Genomic DNA, 21,192 nt, shown 5'->3' with positions numbered 1-21,192 from the left:
GGGCATCGCCTGTGTCTTTGTATCCTCTGTCTCCTCTTCTAGCTATACTGCTGCTCTCCGAAAATAGCAGGTACATAAGCGACGTGTTATGTCTGCATGGTGGAGTGGACCCAATGAACGTTCCCTCTGTGCCAAAGCATTTTCTTTGAACAAAAGGCCAGGCACGCCTCACAAGACCAAAAGGATTCTATCAAAAAAAGTGAAAAGGTGATTGTTTTTTATTTTTGAATATTTTAGAAGTGGTACTAGGCTCTCTCTTAAAGATGGAAAGATGAGAGCACAATGTGCTTGTTAAAATACCCCTCACACACTAAAAAACCGTTAGTGTTATGCTTCATCATAGGGGTCTTCCCGCCCCTATAACGGGACGGGGCGTGCTACGACCAGACGGACTACGCCGGAGCACTTAAATTGTGACAGAGGCTATGTGTGGGTGCATGGGTATCAGTGAAAGTGTAGGGACCTAACACAAGTGGGTGTGAAAAAAGTAAAAAAGTTTAAAAATTCCCTGGCTTAGTAGAAAAAAACAAATGTATTAGCTTCTCTAGCTGGGAACATTAAGAAGGGGTTGTGTGGTAGAGCATTAGCTGAATACCTAGTCGACATGTTTCGTAAGCAGTCCCCTACTGCTTACTCATCAGGACCAAATAGCGATCCCTACTTATAGTACTCAGTTCTATGAAGGTATGCCTACTGACCTGGCCAGGGAACAACACGAGCTCCGCCGCAATGTGGATGGCCTAGGAGAAAGAATAGCGACAGTGGAGGCGGTCCAGGCGCGGAGCGAGGAGGTGGAACTTCTCAGACAGGAGGTCATCCGTCTCCAGGAGCAGCAGGTGGACCTTAAGGCACACAAGGAAGATCTTGAAAACCGCTTCCGGAGGAACAACATCCACGTCCGGGGAGTGCCACTTAAAGCGGAAGAGAACAGCGTGACCACATATTTGCAGGGATTGTTCAGAGAAATTTTAGGGGAAACTGCAGACTATGAGATCCGCATAGACAGAGCACATAGAGTTGGCCCGGCGCGGCGTGCATCTGCTCCCCCGCTAGATATCCTAGCTTTCCTGTCTGATTTTCCCCAAAGGAAAGGATCTTGCAAGAAGCCCGGCGGAAACAACCCCTCCACTTCCAGGGTCACTCGGTGGCCTTGTACCATGAACTTTCCGCCATCACCCTGCAAAAGCGGAGAGCATTTTGGGTGGCCACGACATTCGTGCCGTACAATGGGATCCCATATTCCAGGGGCCACCCCTTCCGGCTTGTCTTCAAATGGAAGGGGACCTTGCACCAACTTCGCTCCCTCCGAGACACCTGCACACTTCTGGGAATCGACCCTGGGGAGGACGAGAAAGAGGGCACTGCGTCTCCACGGGAAATGCAAGATAGATCCAGGCGGAGGTCTGGAGGCGAATGGCAACGAGTGGGACGCCGGCGGTCCCCCAAGGCGGAAATGAAACCAGATCCGACGACAGTGGCCCTGGAGCAGGCGGCGGCCATACAAGAAGTATCTAAGGACACGACAAACGTGCATTGAAGCAGCATTGAAGTGGGGTTTGTATTTATCGCTCCATGCCCACACGGGCGGGGGGGGGCCAGCGGGGTCGCCACTGCCACACTACCCTCTGGATGTTTTCACCACAAGTCTGAGCTGGTTCCGAAAGGCCTGGGACTATGATTTGCATTTTGGGGTCTCTAGTTGGGGTTAGGGTGGAAGGGGAGGTGGTGGGGGAGTTGGGGGGAAGGGGTAAGAGGGTCGGGGGAATGGAGTTTAGAGATTGGGAGGGGGGGCGGGGCAGGTGGTTGTTCATTTGCTATTTGCAGGAAGAGAAGGGGAAAGGGGGAGGGTGGGTTGTCCAGTGCTCCATTTCGGTCATTCTAATCTAGGTCACACTCCAGCGTCTCGCACCTCCCCAGGTGCAGGGACTAGCATGTCTGATCCCAGTGTTAACCATGCCACCTACAACCCTTAGGATCCTGACCCTTAACGTACGGGGTTTAAATAACCCTGTTAAGCGGGGTGCGATTTTGTCCCTATTAGAGAACGCCCGGGCAGACATCTGCTTATTACAGGAGACCCACCTGATGGCCCGTGACTGTCATAGGCTCCGCTCCCACAAGTTCCCAAAGCAATTCTTTTACCCGGGCCCCAGTAAGACTGCAGGGGTGGCGATCTTGGTGGACGGTCATTTAAAGGGGAAGTTTTACATAAATGCGCAGAACAGAGGGGGAGGTTACTAGCGTACCGCTTTGCCGTAGGGGGTCTTCTGTTTAAAATTGGGTCCATATACGGTCCTAACGAAGGCCAGGAACGCTTTTTACACTCAGCCCTTACAGATATCACGGACACACCAGATAGGCACATCAACATGGTGTTTGACACGGTCCTGGATAGGTCTGCACAACGCACCCCCCAAACCAAAGAGTTCTACTCCAGCTGCACAGACCGGATGGCAGAGCTGGATCTCCATGATCTCTGGCGCCGCACACATCCACACGATAGGGAATACTCTTATTATTCCAATGCACACCAAACTTACGCCAGGCTAGACCATCTCTTGGTCACTAGCCCGGTCTGCACTTTGCCCACCTCGACGGAGATAGGGGTGCTCTCGCTCTCGGACCATGCACCAGTCACCAGCACCCTCACTTTGCCGCCTGCCTCATGTCCTCCCAGGATCTGGCGTCTTCGGGATACTTTACTGCACAGGAAGGATGTGGGGAAACACATTCAGGACACTATCCAAGACTACCAGACCCACAACGCTAACAATGACACGACGCGGGCGATACAGTGGGCGGCCATGAAGGCGGTTATCCGAGGGGAATTTTTGGCTCTCTCCTCCGCGGAGAATAGGGACAGACAACGCAAGCGGGATGAGCTCACGCAACGGGTGCAGGACCTTGAGCGAATACACCAGCGAACTGGGGCACCTAGAATATGGAAACAACTCAAAGGAGCAAGACACCTCTGACAGCGCTAGATATGGACCGGGCGGAATATGCAGCCCCGCGGCTGCGACATGCCTATTACACTGGAGGGGAGAGATGTGGCTGACTATTGGCAAGTAGGCTCCGAGTCACGCGCCAACAACAGATAGTGAAAGAACTTTTCCGCCCTGACGGGTCCATGGTCACAGAGGACGCTGAGATTGCGGAAACTTTCCGCGGATTTTACGCGACTCTTTATACCAGCGACCCCCTAGACGGCCAGATGATGGTCGAATACCTGGACTCTGTCACACTTCCCTCTCTAGCACCTTCACAGTCGGAACATCTTGGCAGGGATATCTGCATTGAGGAAGTGATCTCCGCCATTGCCAAACTTAAGCTGGGGAAGGCTCCGGGGCCAGATGGCTTCACAGCCCTTTTTTATAGAACATTCTGCACAACATTAGCACCGATCCTCACCCGTCTCTTTAACAGCTTTTCAGAACCCGGCGCCATCCCCCCTGACCTTCTGTGTGCGTCCCTCACGGTCATCCCCAAACCTGGAAAGGACAGGACCAAATGCGGATCGTACAGGCCCATATCACTACTAAATGTGGACCTTAAATTATACACGAGCATCCTGGCGGCCCGACTGGGCCCCCACTTGCCGGGCCTTATAGACCCGGACCAGGCGGGTTTCATCCCTGACCGCCAAACGGTGGATCACACCAAGAGGGTTGCCCACCTCATAGAAAAAACCTCCCGAATCCCTGGAGAGAGTATGATGCTGGCGGTTGACGCCAAAAAGGCATTCGACCGGGTTCACTGGCCGTACCTGGAGATGGTCCTGGTGAAGGTCGGCATCGGGAAGAAGTTTCGCACTTTCATTTTTAATTGTTATAAATTCCCCACGGCAGTGGTGCGAGTAAATGGCTATAGCTCGCGGAGCTTTGGCATCGAGAGAGGCACGAGGCAGGGGTGCCCGCTATCACCCCTGCTCTTTACTCTGAATATGGAGCCATTCGCTCAGAGGATCCGCCAAAACAAGGCAGGAACGGGGATAAGGTTTGGTGGCTTTACACACATCATTAGTCTCTACGCAGACGATGTCTTGCTCTCGCTTGACAACCCCGGACGGCCCTGCCTGCGTGCATGGCGGAGTTGGATACCTTTAAGGAGGTGGCCGGGTTTAAAATGAATGCGGACAAATCGACGGCCCTCGATCTGTCCCTAACTCCTTCCACAAAAGCCTACTTACAGACCCTCTTCCCCCTCCAATGGTCAGCGGACACGGTGCTGTATCTAGGGATTCAGTTGACCCCCATGCTCATGACTATGACGATGGCCAACTACAATACGCTTCAAAGGAAGATACGCGAGGAGCTGGGGCGCTGGAAACGCCTCCCCCTCTCTTGGCTGGGCAGAATTGCGGCGGTCAAAATGACCGTATTGCCCCAAGTCCTCTACCTCTTTAGAGCGCTGCCGCTACAGCCGCCTGCAGGTTGGATTCAGCAAACACAGGCTGACCTCGCCCATTTCATTTGGCAGAGTCGGAAGCCGAGAATGAGGAGGGCACTGTCTACGTTAGCTCCGGAGGCGGGGGGATTGGGGATACCGGACTTGCGCAAATACTTCCAGGCGACGCAACTAGACTATTTAGTGGAATGGAGTAAGTGGGAGTCAGAGAAACACTGGCTATTCCAAGATCAAGCAGTGGCAGGGCGCCCGCTCCAGGAGATCCCCTATCTCTGTAAGGCTTTCCGACCGGCTAATCTTTATGCTTCATTTATCACGCAGGTTCCACTAAAGGTGTGGGACGCTACTAACACCGTACATGAACTTACCACCTTCCCCTCGTCGCTTACGCCCTTGGTCGACAATCCAGACTTCACTCCGGGCGAGGCTAAAGGAGCCTACACCCACTGGCGACCGGCGGGATGTCGATGCCTCTATCACATCTATGGCCCAGACGGTGTACTACCCTTTCCACTCTTTAAGCAGGAATATAACTTACCCGAGACGGAGTGGATGCGATACCTGCAAGTCCGCCATTGGGCACTTCCGCCACAAGTGCGGGAGACGTCAGATAGGAAACTTCAGCCGTATGAAAGATGGCTGCTATCCCGCACCTCTGACACCAAATTAATTTCTGATCTCTACAAATTCCTACAACCACCAACAACACATCTCTACAACCCGGGCAGGGAACTCTAGGAACGGGAGCTAAGCAGGACTCTGAGCCACAGGGAATGGGACCAGATCTCCTTTAGGGCACGCAATTCGGCATACCACACCGGGCTTACAGAGACGCTAACTAAGATATCTACATATTGGTACTACACCCCGGAGCGGATACATGAGATGGATCGCAGCAAAGACAAAAATTGCTGGAGGGGGTGCAGACACATAGGCACACTTTTGCACCTCTTGTGGGACTGTCCCCTTCTACATTCATACTGGACGCAGGTGATAGACGACATTGACACTGACTTTCAAACAGAATTACCTCGATTCCCAGCCTACACCATACTGGGGCTCCCTAACCCATTGACATATCCTCTGTGCTCGCGTAGGAGACGCCAGATGGCCATCGCCCTAGGCTCTGCAGTACAGAACATCCTTGTGCACTGGCGCACCACTACGGTCCCTTCCACTACAGGTTGGTTGGATAGGATGTGGTGTGTATTGGGGATGGAGAAGTTGTCACTTACCTTAGCCGGGGATATAGATCAATATGATGAACTCTGGCAACCGTTCTGCTCACTGCTGGTTACTGAATTCATAGAACTTACCTGTCCGAGATATCTCCGCTTGTTACGGCTCACAGGACCCAAAGAGACGCGATCTCCTAAAGGGGTTGCGAATGATGAATACATCACGACCTAGCGAGGGAAGGCAAGGGGGGACAGATTTGGGCACTGGACGGGGGGCGAGAGGAGAGGAGGGAACGGGGAGTTTGAGGGGTGGGAGTCAGGGTTTCCCATTGGAGGGGATTTCATAGCACTTTCTGTATATCTGTGTCTTTACGGGTTGGATTGATTTTGGACTGCTATGCCCATCCTATTTGGGGTTATACTGGCCTTTCAAATGTTTCTTACTATTATTAGACGTAAAGCATTTGCAATGTCTACCTTGTTTTCGATGTGCAGATTTCAAATAAAAAGATTTGAACCTAAACTGGGCCCGAGCCTGGGCGGGCGGATCAAAAAAGTGGAAGGACCACCAATAGGTACAATTGCTGTCTATGTTTGTGTCAAAAGGTGATGAAAACGGGGCTCTGGAATAGCCTTGTGGCAGGAATCGAGCTTCGGTTATGGAGCTCCGAGATCAACTCCCAAACTCGATGGCGGAAAAAACTATCTAACAAAGGACCCAATGATCACGCACAACAACGACTATAGGAGGAGTCACTATACTTGGAATTGTGTGCTATGACATTCGAGAAGTAATGGTTTAATGAGCTAAGAAATATGGGCGCACCAAGGTGACGGAGGGTGCACTGAGGCGAATGATAAGGGGGCAGGAAAAAGAAGTGATGGTGAAGGAAAGGTAAAAGATTACAATGCAGGTACGAAGTGAAGGGGCAAGAGAGATGTGAGCACAGGAAAGGGAAAGGTGAGGGTATAAGGAAGGGAGAGACTGCAGGGAGAATGAATTCAATAGATCATGCTCTGTCTACAGAGGAAGGAGGGGAGAGGTTGGAGGGAGAGGTTAGCTCTAGAGATGGGGGTACAAGGATAGGTGAACTGGAAAGGTGAAGTGCAAGAAGAAGTGAAGTGAAGGTACAGAGATAAAAAGGAGGTTATAGGGAGGAGAGAGAGAAAAGCAAAATAGGGGAGAGAGAGTAATCATGGTGCAAAGGAGACCAGCAGATAAGAGTGCAGGGAGGAAGGAAAGAGGAGGGGTTAGTGTGGGATAACTGAATGTAGAGACAGAAAAGGGCATGAAGGTGTTGTGGGGCTGCAGGAAAAAAGAGCTTTAGATGATGACTGCGAATGTACGGCACAGATGATTGTGCAGGCGGGCAGGAGAGAGGAGAAGATGTGGAACTGTATATAGAGGGCTATCATCACATACCTTTGCTGGGGATCCTCAGCCTGCAGGGTAGAGAGATGGGGGTGATACTGTGCTGTGAGACCAAAGCAGGCAAACTCCCTGGATGATAAAAGAAAAACAAAAACAAACAGTTGTGCTTAATAAATGTGAACCTGAAGACCAGCTACCCTGCCATCATACTGCCGACAGAAGAGTACATGAATTGGGGTCTGTTTCATTGTGAAATCACTGAGTGGTACCAAACACAAGTAGAGCCCTTCTGACAAAAACACAACTTACTGCACTAAGAAATAACAGTTAACAGCCATAGTAATTCTAGTGCTCTCTGTCCAACAAGCCACTTTCCCCCCAAAGCATTACCTACCAAGGGTATTTCTTTTATTTTCTTGGTGTCCAGTAGAACCATTATCTCTAACACGAGGTTTCATACCCTTTTTAGCTTGTACCTCAGTAAGTGGGTCTTTGACTTATAGTTTATGCAGTAACCATGAGCCATTGTGTGCAGTATCCATTTGTAGCACCACAGGAATGTATTTGTGAGTCCAGGATCCACCCCATGCACAGGACAGAATAGGTACATATGGATGTCAACCAAGGGGAATACACTTGGATTGACAGTTTGCAGGCTTACTCTGGGAGATAACTTATTCTTTCCAACTCAAGGTGTGGGAAGATTTGCAAACATGGCATCATGTTTACATGGTGGCTACAATGACCAAATCAGATCAGTCAAAAATATTTCTCAGCATAGTATCTGTTGGCTGGGTGTCAACTTTACTGGTAACCTCCAGATCACAGTGCCTAAAGAATGCATAAGGAGCACCCTCTGTGACTGCAGGAGCAATGGACGCCAGAGGGAGGGGAAAAACCCTGTCATGGATTACAGTCATGGGCACACTCCAGCAGACTGTATTCTAAGGAATGTCCGCTCGTGAGTTAGGACTAACTTAAGTGGCAAAATGTCTTATTGGAGTGCCTAGAATTTAATATGGTCCTAGTAAAACATTAAGGTTCTTTTAACATCTTTGGAAACATTGGTAAATGAATCAAGGAGGCAAATCCTCTTGTGTATGTGAAAATCTAGAGATTTTTTATAAAAAATATAGGGGGATAACTTCAAAAGACAACATTTTCTATCTAAATGATTCCGCTGGTCTTAAAGCTGATGCTTGCTGACTCACAGATCCAATGTTATGGTGGCTAAGGAGATTGTTTTACGGTTTAGCCAATGGCGGTCAACATCGGATGTGATTGCGTAGAGGATGGATAAGCAGGAATCAAAATGCGTCTGACCAACTCCATTGGACATATTTTGCTGGCTCCTCTGGTTGAAAGGCTACAACAAAAATTTCCCAAAAAGAAATAATTGAAATAGAATGAGACCTTGGTTTGGCCTGCTGGCGCAGTCTGATTACAGGAAGTATTGTTTGGTCAAACTTTTTTATACCACTGGGGTTCTAGGGCCACAATACAGGTAAACACTAATTGGATATGCAAGTTTTCCCCTATTAGCACTTGACCCTCAAATGGTAGCAAGGGTGTGCATTCAGGGCTCACTCCAGGAGGTGAAGGGGATTAGAAATTCTGATGCAGTAGGATACTGAAAATAACATATAATAACAAGAATATCCAGTCAGTGCTTGGTTTAGAAAAAGAAAAAGGGCTTTATTTGAGAGGTAAGTGAACAGTTCAGTTAAACCTAAGACAAAAAACAGAAGGTGCTAGCAGGTTTCAGGCTGTCATACATCCTCAAATAGGAATCTGGGTTTCCTGTAAGGATAAATGCTCTTTCCCCAGTGCAAAACAAGCTGCTAGTCAGGCATTCACTGTTTACCTACTAGCCTTTTCCACCTCTTGGTACCGTGGACTGGGATGGAGAGCTACTTCAGAGAATGGATTGTTTTCTTTCTGTTGAATCATGCTCATACAGTTACTGTTTTACCTTTCCATTCCTCCCCTACATGACATAACTGCAGAGTTCCTCAGGGCTACACTCAAAGAGCAACTCTGTTCAAGCTCCTTGTTATGCCCTATGCTAGACGTATTTGTTCTTTCAATCAGAAGTGTGAAGATGGCAAGCAACTCACTTTGAAGCTGCATTGGGAAACAGATTTAGCTCAAAAGAACGTTTACAGCACATTGACTGCAGTCTCGAATTAGTTGATGTTCAACTACCTGAAACGAAATTCTGAGAAAATAGAGGTTGTTATGTTTGGGGAATCTCTCTCTATCTGCTCGTCATCTTCGTGGTCGGAGGGGCTTGGACACTGTCTCAGCTCTTAAAGTGTAACCAAATTCTTGGGATCTATTTTTATGATAAGCTGTCTTCCATAACTTAGATTTCTACGGTCCGCGGTTCCTCCTTCTTTCACTTCAAGATCTTAAACTATATCCTTTCCTATCTTGCCAGATTGTTCTAACTTTCAGGTTCTTCAGGGAGTTGTAGGCTCCCATCTGGATTATGTTAATTGCCGAAATCCATGGGCCACAACGCACTACCTTCAATCGGTTCAACTGTTTCAAAAATGGGCTTGCATGACTTCTGCTTAAATGATCTAATATGTGAGAAGGTTGCATTGGTTACCTGTCCATACTCACATGATATTCAAAAGTCTACGTATTTGCTTGAAAGTGCTGCATGTCAAAATCCTCCTTCAAGTCGGCTCTTTACCCGCTGTACTCCTACTTGCTCTCTTCCCTCTATCCTTTAGAAAAAAGAAGAATACCTTCTTCTTTTCACTCGGTGCTAGATATGGGTTAACACTGGCTGTGTTGCCAATATTGTTCTATGGGCTTGGTTTGGCAGATTTAGGGAATTTCAGAAGTACCTAGGTTTCCAGTTCTTAATAGAAGCTAAACTCTAGCAAAACGTCATTAAAGCTGGGAAAGGGATACTGTAAGGAAATGCCATTTTTGTATGGATAACCTCAAAGCTTTGGACTGATGCTGTTGGTTTTTCGACTCTGAGAATGCATGAGGCCTGCTAACCAGACCTCAATGTCAAGGCCCTATCCCTTAAACGTGTATGTTCGATTACCCTACACCCAATTGGCATAAGCTAACTTACCCTCATATATGGTACCAGGCGTACTGAGGGCCTGTAGATTAGAGTGTACCCTCAGAGACTGCAGCACCGGTTGTGCCACTCTGAGTGCAACAAGGTAAAACATGACTCCCAACAGACCTGTAGAACAGCCTAAAACTGCTAACTTGACTTTGCCATTTTAAGCAATGCTAAAGCGCAAACTACCTTTTTGATTTGTGTAAGTTACCCCTACAGCAGGCCTATCAATTCCTATTGCAGGGTGCAGCATATTGAAAAGCTTGAAAAGTATAACATGTATTTAACATGTTCTCAGACCGTAAAAACCCACCATTAACGATTTTACTGTGAGAGAGACTGATAGCCCCATAGGCTAATAGGGAGTTAAATGCTGACAACTCAGCTCTGCAAAATTTTGAATGGACCATCAAAGTTGGTGCTATCAAACAACTTGTTACATTAAGCCCGACTTGATACCCAAGTCAAAAATGTAACCTGTTGCCACATACAACTTTTAGAAAGTGGCCACTCTATTGCCTAAGTTAGCAGCGGCCATTTGCAGATGCTGGCCACGAGACTGCCTTGTGTTCGCCTGGGAAGATGTGTAAATGGCTCCCAGGACAGGTATCAATAGAGGGCTGCTGCTGGAGGGGTAACCTTTTTCTAAAAGGGAGCCACATTGGTGGTAGACCAAATGGTGAGCTTCAAATGGGAAGCTGTCTTTGAAGAGCAAATAGTGAACACACTCAAGAGGGACAGCTCTTTTGTTCGGGTAGACAGGCTGGCGTTGGGAACAGAGAGGGGGAAAGACTGGCCAAACCGTTTTCTTCTATGGGCGTGAAGCCCCCAGGTAGCCACACCTCTAGCACGAGCTATCAAGCTCCACACACCAAGTGAGTGGTCCTGCCATCTTGGGAGTGGGCAGAAAAGAGCACTCTGGGATAACTCGATGTCACACTTCATAGGAAGTGGACATCAGGAGGGAGGAATCCTGATAGCCCATTTGCTAGTGAACGAGACCTCCCTTAAGGGCACGTTCTGGGCATAAACGAGGCACTCCTGCGCCTTAAAACTCAAATCTCGCTAGGACTGTCAAAGAGCACCGAAGACGGACTGCCCGGTTGATTCTGGAACCCTCAAAAAAAAAAAAAGCGGCACCAACATTTCACTACAACTGCTACTCCTTGGGCTACACAAGGTAAGGACTGTGTCTGCTGTGTTCTGCATATGGAGAAGTCGTACCCCACACCCAGCCAGAAGCAGAAACTCCAATAATCAGTTGGTGACTTCTTGTTCACAGCAGAGGGCCATAAAAGCTGAAGATGCCTGCCTAGGGGAGCCAGTAGTCCAGATCACCGGTTAGTCAGTCTTCATTGCAGTGCAGCTCAGGAGGCCGAACCCTGCTTCTCCAAAGTTGCACCCAAGTCTGCTCAGCCCGGGAAAGTAGTTGGAGTGCAGTTTGGTCACCCAGAAGGAGTGTTATCGCCAAGAGAAGGAAACCACTGGGTTTATTGTGCCCGGTGACTAGTAGTTCAGTGGCGACTGGATTTTTGCTGGATCAAAGAGGATTTTGAGTGACATCGACCAAAGTCGCCCAATAAAAACTCTGGACCGAGCAGTGGCCCTAGGAAGACCCAATGACCACACAGCATCTTCAGCATCCTTCAGCATCTTCAGCATTCTGAATCCCTTGTATCAGGACCACTCCCTAGAAGTCAATGGCAATAGACCGTTTACACTGGTACTGGACTGAATACTGATTTTCTGAACAATTTAACTGTTTCTTTGGACCTTGCTGGTCCCTTTGTCTTTCTGCAATTTGACCAAAGTTTTATTGAAAATGTTTTGAAGTGTCAGATCGTTGAATTTGCCAGTGCTCTTTTGGGGTTATGTGAAAAGTTGTGATTTACTGTTTCTTTAAAAATCTATATCTATGTAATCCTCTGATGGATCTTTTTTGTTTTGGTGTCTATACAGTCATTAAAATATAACCTATTTTTATAAATATTTATTCGGAATTCTTAAAAGTCGTGGTTTGTTTGGTGTGGTTTCAATGCTTTACTTTTATTGAAGCCTGACTGTTCGAAGCCACAGCCTCCCAGGGTTGAGCTAAGGTTTAAAAAAAAGCCTGACTGGTCCTAGAAGGGTTGGCAGTGTATTACATAATGAGGTCCCACAATCACACCAGATAATACACCAAATTTCCTGACAGATACAGGTGCTGACACACTGCACTGAGCTCTGGTTCTTGAGTACCAATCTGGAATAAAAGGGATCAGAGCTATGAACAGTCTAAGGCCAGAAATAAAGATGTCACTCAACAAATGAAAAGCCCAAACACCAGTCAAAGAACTAGGAGCCCAACCGATAAGTGTTTTAGGTACTCCTGCTGCTCCAGGGGTGTTATATCCTGGCTGACTTTAAACTTGGCCTAAAAGCAATAAGGTTTAACCCACCTTTAAGTCCATACACCAGAATAGCTTTTTTTTTACAATAGTGGCCCAGTTGTGTTGCCCAGGGAGTAGTCTATGGCTAATAAAGGACACTGGATGCTCCCTTACATTCTCACGGAGTTGAGCAAGGACTGTTCCAACTCCTTTGTTGGAAGCATCCATCTGTACAGTGAAGGTCTGACCCCAGTCATGAGCCTGTAGCACAGTAGTGGTGTGTGCTGCCTTCTTCTAGTATTCACATGCCTTCTGATATTCCTCAGGTCAAATAAAGTTTTTGGGCTATGTTTTGAAGTTCAAAAATGTCAAGGAGGCAATTGAGATCCCATAGATGATCACAGAAATCCTATAATACTAGGTAGGCGAGGTTCAAAATGACTTCTATTGATCAGTGATAAACAAATAATGATAATTTTAAATAGCATGTATAAACTGCAGAGAAGGGGTTAACTCTCTTGGGGTGAGAATATCATACAGTCTCAGGCTTGGCAGGCAGATGCTGGAATGTTCTCACAGTAAACCTGGACTACTCACTCACCGAAATAAGGCTCATTCTGACAGCCCTTGATCTTCACGCCCTTGGGTCCGGTCTCTATCAGAAAGTGTCGGACAAGCTGTTCTGTGGGATCACCTGAAACACAGCAGTCAAAATGCTTGCCACATTAAGAATAGTCCTTAAGGCGCTCTGGTAGATTTGAGAAAATATCCATTCACACCATGCGCCTTCATAACACGCTTTGGCAACACACACCCTCTCCACAAAAATAGTCGAGTTCCAGCTTGGGGTCTATAAGAGATTCCCATGCTAGTAATAATTCTGCTATCTAGGGGTTTGGTTCAAAATGTTTAACTTATTTTGTGTTAAAGCAAAATGAGTCAGTTTGACATGACATTATAGCCTCACTAGTCCACAACCTAATGAAATCTTTAACTTATATTTTCATTCTACTATAGTATATAGAAGGATATTTGTGAGGTGTGTGGGTACGTGTAAATAAAGTGTATAAATAAAAACACATTTTCTATATTCCTACATGAAGCAGAGGCATGCTGTGTCACATGTGATGCAAGGTGCAAGAATAGGATTACAGTTAACTTTTTTTTAAGCTTTAATCTGTACTGGAGTCACAAGCTGTTCATAGACTTTGCAGCAGTGATGTTCCCCTAAAAGCAGAGGAAGGCGTAATGTTGGGATTTTTACACAGATTTCTTAGTGTTGTCTGCCATACCACTTCTCCTGGCTATACCGGAGAGTCCAGATAATAATGGCATGTGAAAAAAGCAAAGCTTTATGTGCATGCTTTACATATGTCTTGCAAAAACATATTACCTAAGAAAGCCAGTGCTTCTGCCTTTTTATGGGCTGGATTTACCCGGATCCCAAGCTGTTTGTTTGCTAATATGTGCCTTATCCATGTTATACACTAATGTTCTATTAATGTTCAAAGTCCAAAGTGGCCTTTATACAGAAAGAGGATAAAAGAAGAAAGTTGGTATCTCTATTATTTGGATGACATGAAAAGACGAGAAAACCTTCTGAAAGTTTCTTGGGTGTCTTCTTAAAAATATCCCACCCTTTATTTGAACTTATATTTAAAGGTCGTTTGACTGAGAAAGCCTGTAGCCTTCTTACTTGTCTGGGAGATATGCTAACAACTAAAAAGCAACCTTGAAAAACAACTCTGGGAGATAGGATTTGTGCATTGGTTGAAGAAGGTGTTTTTGGGAAAAAGAAAATTAAACTCCCACACTCATAGTGGTATGCCAGTAGGTTGAATCATTCTCTTTGGACCTACACCAAAGACCTTAACATTTGGAATCCTCAACTTAAATCAACTTAATTTATGCTTATTTAGGGAGCTTAAACTATCCAAAATATATTTTACAGGGCTGAAGCTAAACTCTGTGGTTAAAAAGGGCAATGTAAAATGTCTACTCAAAGGTGGCATAACTTTGCGGATGCGCCATGCAATACATTATTTCCATTTTGCATACATTATTTCCATTTTGCTACACAACATAACTTTGCTATAGAATGTTTCTCCTCGTTAAGGACAACCAGGCATCATCAAGGCTGTGTAAATGGCAACACTCTGAGACTTTCGGAGACAGGCAATCAAATTCAGTGGCAGGACTCACTGTCTGATATTGTTCTGTTACACACTCTTAGCAAATTCGAATGTGCAGCAGTGTTCATTACATGGTTATGTCGTTTTCATTTTATTTAGAGAGTTTTATATAGCGCTAGCAAGACCCGAGGGTATCAGAGCGCTTTACAACATGTACACAGGTGAATAAGAGATAGCAGACAGAGCAAACAAGAGAGTCTATGGGAAGGCACTGCAGTGAAATTGCTCGAAGGTTAGAGGTGTCGAGCGATGAGGAGATCCTTGAGTGTTTTTTTTTTAATGTCACGAAGAAGGGGTTGGTTCTGAGATCTGTTGTTAGGGAGTTTCATATTTTGGGGGCATTTCTCAAAAAGGAGCACTTCAGGGGGGGATGATGAGAAGTAGGTTGTTGGTGCTCCCCAGGTTTCTTGCCTAGACTGCCTTGGTGAGCTTGGCTGCAAGGTAGGCTGGTTTGCTAGTGTGAAGGAGTTTGTGGGGGAGACAAGCAGTTTTGAACTGCCAGCGAGCTTCAATGGGGAGCCATTTGAGGATTCTAAGCGAGGGTGAGATATGATTGTGCCTTTTTGTTCCAGTGCCCATCCTTGCTGTTGCGTTTAGAGTTGTTCTCATGGGGGCGGGCGGGATTTCGCTGTGCCTGTGAGGGTAGAATTTCCGTGGTCTATTCTGGATAGAACCAGGGCTTGCATTGCGGTCTTCAGATCATTAGGCGGGAGGAAGGACTTGATTTTGTCGAGTAGTTTTAGTTTGTAGTGGGCACCGCCAGTGGTAGCCTTGATGTGCATGCTCATGTTCAGGTTAGGGTTTAGTAGGATGCCCAGCGACTTGGCATAGCGGGTCTGATTGGTGAGAGTCCAGGAGATTGTGTTGATGTGCTGGGTGAGTTTGAGTAGGACACATTTCTCAAAGATTTTGCCAGGAAGGGCAGGTTTGAGATTGGCCTGAAGTTGTTAAGGTCCTCGGGGTCTAAGCCTGTTTTTTTAGTAGTGGAGAGACTTGGCCAAGTTTTAGGCACTCTGGCATGACCCCCGTGTTTAACGAGCTGTTTATTATCATCGTCCAGAGGGGTGAAATAATATGGCTGAAGTTTTTTACCATCCCGTTTACAAATTTTTGGTATCCGCCATGCCACACTTCTCTCACTCTTCTCTGGAGCAGCCACTAACGGCTAGACACTCCTCTGATCCATCTGTTTGACAGCCACTAGGTCTTACCAGATTCTGACTATTGTGACCATTTCCAGTAAAGGAAATCTGTAGAACTTACCCAAGCCTCTTCATATGAAAGGTACTTCTATTGCTTAGGTGTACAGTAGAGTTGTTAGTTCAGACAACAAATGGAAGTGTCCTATCCTCCTCGGCTTATAACTCGGTAAGTGGTTGTTTGGCTTTGTCAAATGTTTTATGCAGTAGCCATAAGCTAGGGTGTTCAGCATCCATTTGCATGAGATTACTGTGTTCTAGATGTGACTGAAGAACCTCTACCTTCCCACGATTAGCGTGCTAAAATCAGGGGAATAGTATTGTTTGCTGGTCGAGACACCTCAGTTGCTTGGTGTATCGATCTCATGAGGGGGTATTGTGAGACTCACAAAGCTATAAGATTGCAATGTTAACCTGCGTAGGTCATCTTGTTTCTAGAATGACTTTGTAAAATGGTGACCATTGCTGTAAGGACCAATGGAACTCTGCTGTTATCTGTCTCCTTAAAAGTGTGACTGTTAAACTTTTAACTGCAATTTACAGTCAAGGAACACTCCTGACTGGTTGTTTATTGTTCCCTCTGCTAAACATAGGTAATATTACAAGTAGAGGGCGCCTCGAGGGAAATCAGCTGCTGGTTCAATATTTTCAGTTACAGACTCCCTACTTCCCCCTTGTTTAATGTTTATCTCAGGACCAGTATGATCTGCTGTGGAAATTGGGTGTGTTTAGTTAACTTTTGGGGAGAAGAAGTCATAACATTCTATGTTTTAGAAGTCATTTAATTTTTAATGGAAGTCTAAATAACACCACTGTTAAATTAGTGTAATTGAATGCTCCATCACTACTGCTAAACCGTTAATCAGTGCTCCAAAAGCTCCCCATCACTGAACACTCACAATCACAAAATGCTCCCCCAACATCCACATCACAGAATACTTACAATACAAAAGTCTCTTTAATATTTACTATCAGTCCAGGCTTCAAGAGCTGGAAAACAGCACTCTGAGTCACTTTTCATGTTTAACCACATGGCTGCTAGGCGTTTTCCCGTCCTGCGCTGAAGAACCAAAATCACCATTATTCATGACGAGCTGGCCTTGTCATCCGCGCACAGCAGGTAAGCGCCATGACGAGCCCAGCTCGTCATTAGCTTCGAAGGGGTTAACAGACTTGATCCTTCTTGTTTTCATTAAAAGCTCCCTTTGGATTGCACCCAAATTCACTGCACAGCACATTCATGGCTGAAAAACCACCACCCCTCACGACCAACTCAAATAGGGCTCTCTGCATTTCTCTTGCCAGAAACTTACCTTTGCATGGCAGAGTGATAGCGTTGGGTGGGGGAGTTGCCACCTTCAGAGCAAGTCCGTAGGCCCCCTGGAAAGAGTTGCTGTCCCTGATCAAGAAGAATCCTGGCTCCTTGTCTTTCAGTAGAGCAATGGCTAATGGGGAGAAAGGGAGTTGAGTAACGGAAACCCTCCAAGGAAGGATACAGTCAGTTGGTACGTCCATTTCTCTAACCGCTGTATCTACAATTCCAGAAATCCATCAGTTTCCAGGCAGCATATACCTTTCCACCCAGTATCATCATTTTCAATGCTTTACCAGAAAGGAAAATGCTACTTACCAGTATGCATCTGTTCTTGGCATGTAGAGCTGCAGAGTCCTACTCTTAGCAATAGATTGCCACCTGGTGTTGTGCTCGTATGATTGCAGTTTGTTGTCTTCTTGGAAGAAGTCTTTGTAGTCACGAGATAGGTGCCTCCTCCCTTGGACAATACTGCGCATGGTCATCGACTCCATCCTCAGATTGTTTTTCGCCATAATGGGAAATAATGGAGTTAGTAGAAGTAAAGACAAAGGAGGTCCATGCGTGTGCATCTAAGTAAGATGAATACTGGAACGGATACAAGTCCCGGGGAGGCGGGAGGGCGTGTAGGACTCTGCAGCTCTACATGCCAAGAACAGATGCATACTGGTAAGTAGCATTTTCCATTCGAGGCATATGAGCTGCAGATCCTACACTTAGCAACGATTGTGCAGCAGTGTCTCCCCTAGCGGTGGTCGGTTGTATCCGTTGCAGCACACTGAAAAAGTGTTTTACGGACAGCTTGGCCCACTGCAGCTTGCTGCTTGGCTTGCACATCAACACAATAGTGTTTAGTGAAGGTGTGTATTGTAGACCATGTTGCTACCTTGCATATGTCCTCTAGTGGTATATTTCCTAAGAAAGCCATAGAGGCTTCTAGTTTGCGAGTGGAGTGTGCTCTAGGAGGAACTGTTAGTGTACGTTTAGCTTTTTGATAGCATATTTGAATACACTTTACAATCCATCTGGCAATTCCTCCTTTAGAGATGGGATTGCCTTTGTGTGATGGAGAGAAAGATACAAATAGTTGTTTTGTCTTTCTGAAGGATTTAGTCCTGTCTGTGTAGTATAGTAGAGGTCTTCTAACATCTAAGGTGTGTAAAGCCCTTTCTGCAACAGAGTACCGTTTTTGAAAAAACACATGGTAACTCTACTGATTGGTTTAGGTGAAAAGGAGTAATCACTTTTGGCAGGAATTTAGGATTGGGTCTAAGAACCACTTTGTTAGGATGTATTTGAAAAAATGGTTCTTCTATTTTGAATGCTTGTATTTCACTAACTCTTCTGAGAGAGGTGATGGCAACAAGGAAGGCAGTTTTCCATGTTGGAAATTGCAGTTCACACTTATGTAAAGGCTCAAAAGGGGGGCCCATGAGTCTTGTAAGGACCACATTTAGGTTTCATACTGGAGCAGGTGGTATCCTAGGTGGGATTATTCGTTTTAATCCTTCCATAAATGCTTTTATTGCTAGTACTCTAAAGAGAGATAGATATTGTCTATTTTGTAAATACGCTGCAATTGCTGCTAGATGCAGGCGTATGGAAGAATAAGCCAAATTGGACCTTTGTAGGTCTAGAAGGTAGCAAATGATATTTTGGATGGAAACATTCAGTGGATCAATTTGATTGTTGTTACAGTATATTGCAAATGTTTTCCACTTAGCAGCATAACATGCTCTGGTAGTGGGTCTTCTAGCTTCTTTAATTATATTCATACAGTCTGGTGGTAAGTTTAAGTAACCAAACTCTAGGACTTCAGGAGCCAGATCGCCAAATTCAGTTGGCTTGGTTCTGGGTGCCTTATTTCTCCATGGTTCTGTGTTAACAGGGATGGCGTGAGCCGTAATTTCTGATGTGGAACCAGTGAGAGATCTAGTAGCGTGGTGAACCACGGTTGGCGTGCCCATGTGGGGGCCACTAGTATTAGTTTCAGAGACTGTTGTCTGAGCTTGCGTACTACCAGTGGAATGAGTGGGAGAGGCAGAAAAGCGTACGCAAATCTGGCTGACCAGTTCATCCATATTGCATTCCCCTCCGACCGTGGGTGTGGTAACCTGGCGGCGAAGGTTGGGCATTTTGCATTTTCGTGGGTGGCAAACAGGTCTATCTGTGGATGCTCCCACATTTGGAAGAATGGTTGTAGAACTTGTGGGTGCAACTCCCATTCGTGAATCTGTTGTAAATAAAATCGTAAATCATACGTTCTTATATAGCGCCTTTTCACCGTAAGGTCTCAAGGCGCTTGCTTTGGGAACCTGTCCTGGCCTTTCCCTGCGATATTACCCCTACTGGACATCCCCAAGGTGAAGACCAGGCATCCCATCTCGGTGGGGCCGTAGTGGAGATTAAGCAAGCTATTGCCCAGAGTTGCAGAGTGTGAACCCACGATTCGAGTAGGCACCGAGGCGAGAATTATCGTGTCTGTGGACATTTTGAGCTCAAGACCCTGCCGCGTCGGGGATTGAACCCTGGTCCCGGGTCTGACCTCTGCATCAGGGACTGCCTCCTCTAACCAGTGAGCACACTTCTCCACTTCTCCACTGTGACTGACGACTCAACAGATCTGCTATCTGGTTGTGAATTCCTGGAAGGTGTTCTACTGTGAGGTGTATGTTTTGAGGGATGGCCCATCTCCAAATGTTTTGTGCAAGCTGGGACAGTTGCAGAGAGAGTGTCCCCCCTGTTTTTGTATATAATACATGGCTGTCATATTGTCCGTCCGGACTAGGACCATTTTGTTTTGTATTTGTACTTGAAAAGTTTTGAGTGCTAGGAAAATTGCTAGCAACTCCAAATGGTTAATGTGGAACTGTTTCTGTTGATTGTTCCACTGACCTTGTGTGGTATAATGCAAGAGATGGGCTCCCCATCCTGTGAGGGATGCATCTGTCGTGAGCACTATCTGTGGAACAGGGTCTAGGAACGGCCGTCCCTTTGTCAAGTTTTTGGTGTTCCACCATTGCAGGTGCGATATGTACGGCTGTCTACCAACACCAGTTCTGTGAGCTGACCTTGAGCCTGATTCCACTGTTGTGCTAGGCATTCTTGTAGTGGGCGCATTTGCAGTCTTGCGTGAGGAACTATAAAGATGCAAGACGCCATCATGCCTATTAGTTTCATAAACACTCTGGCTTGGAGAGAGTGCTGGCATTGAAAAAGGGAGACTAAGTTCTGAATACTTTGAATCCTGGCTTGACTGGGATACGCTAGAGCTGCAGATGTGTCTATGGTAGCTCCTTGATATTGATGAGCGTGCGAAGGCTCTAGGTGCGACTTGGTGTAGTTTATCGTAAGCCCTAAGTCGTGCAATGTTTGAATTGTTTGTTTTGTGTTTTGTACACACTGGTTGAAAGATCTTGCTTTTATGAGCCAGTCGTCGAGGTAAGGGAAGACATGTTTTTGTTGTCTTCTGAGATGTGCTGCGACTACTGCTAAGTACTTTGTAAACACTTGTGGTGCTGTTGTGACCCGGAATGGAAGGACTTTGAACTGATAGTGTTGTCCTTGTATGACAAACCTTAGATTTATTTTATTTATTTAGTGTGTTTTGGTATCGCGCACAGCTACCCCAACAGGGTGTCCCGGCGCTCCTGTATAACTACATGCAGACCTTTGATGGTAAAATGAGGCAGAAGTAACTCAGCAGAACAGGTGAGTTTTGAGTGCTCGCCGGAAAGGTTGTTCATCTTTGATCAGCCGGATGGCAATAGGAAGTTTATTCCATAGGGCCGATGTCAACACTGGGAAGGTTTTCCCACCTTAGCGGGATTTCCTAAATCTAGGAACCGACAGGAAGTTTTTTGACGAGGAACGTAGGGTCCTGAAATTATTATAAGGAATCAAACAGGAAGACAGATATGCGGAGCCTTTACCCCTGCATTGCCCGATGAGCTAGTACCAAAGCTTTAAATTCGGCCCTTTTTTGCAGTGGTAGCCAGTGGAGTTTGCGGCGATGAGGGGTAATGTGCTCACGTAGGGGGAGACCGGTAACCAATCGCACCGCCGCATTCTG

At 46.3% G+C, this 21,192-nt stretch overlaps 1 protein-coding gene across 4 annotated transcripts in view; it reads right to left on the bottom strand.

The window, feature by feature from the left end:
* Nucleotides 1-21,192, bottom strand: part of TNS2 (tensin 2) — a 387,080-nt gene that overhangs the window by 61,455 nt on the left and 304,433 nt on the right. For all 4 annotated transcript variants that reach the window (XM_086959724.1, XM_086959742.1, XM_086959733.1 and 1 more), the window contains 3 exons: nt 17,122-17,253; nt 13,019-13,111; nt 7,009-7,086 (listed from right to left, as the gene is read on the bottom strand). In XM_086959724.1, coding sequence (XP_086815850.1) covers nt 7,009-7,086; nt 13,019-13,111; nt 17,122-17,253 — 303 coding nt within the window. The remainder of the gene's footprint in view (nt 1-7,008; nt 7,087-13,018; nt 13,112-17,121; nt 17,254-21,192) is intronic.

This window comes from Lissotriton vulgaris, chromosome 1_1 (genome assembly GCF_964263255.1).
Source record: "Lissotriton vulgaris chromosome 1_1, aLisVul1.2, whole genome shotgun sequence".
Classification (NCBI taxonomy): domain Eukaryota; kingdom Metazoa; phylum Chordata; class Amphibia; order Caudata; family Salamandridae; genus Lissotriton; species Lissotriton vulgaris.
This window is presented reverse-complemented; position numbering and strand designations above follow the sequence as displayed.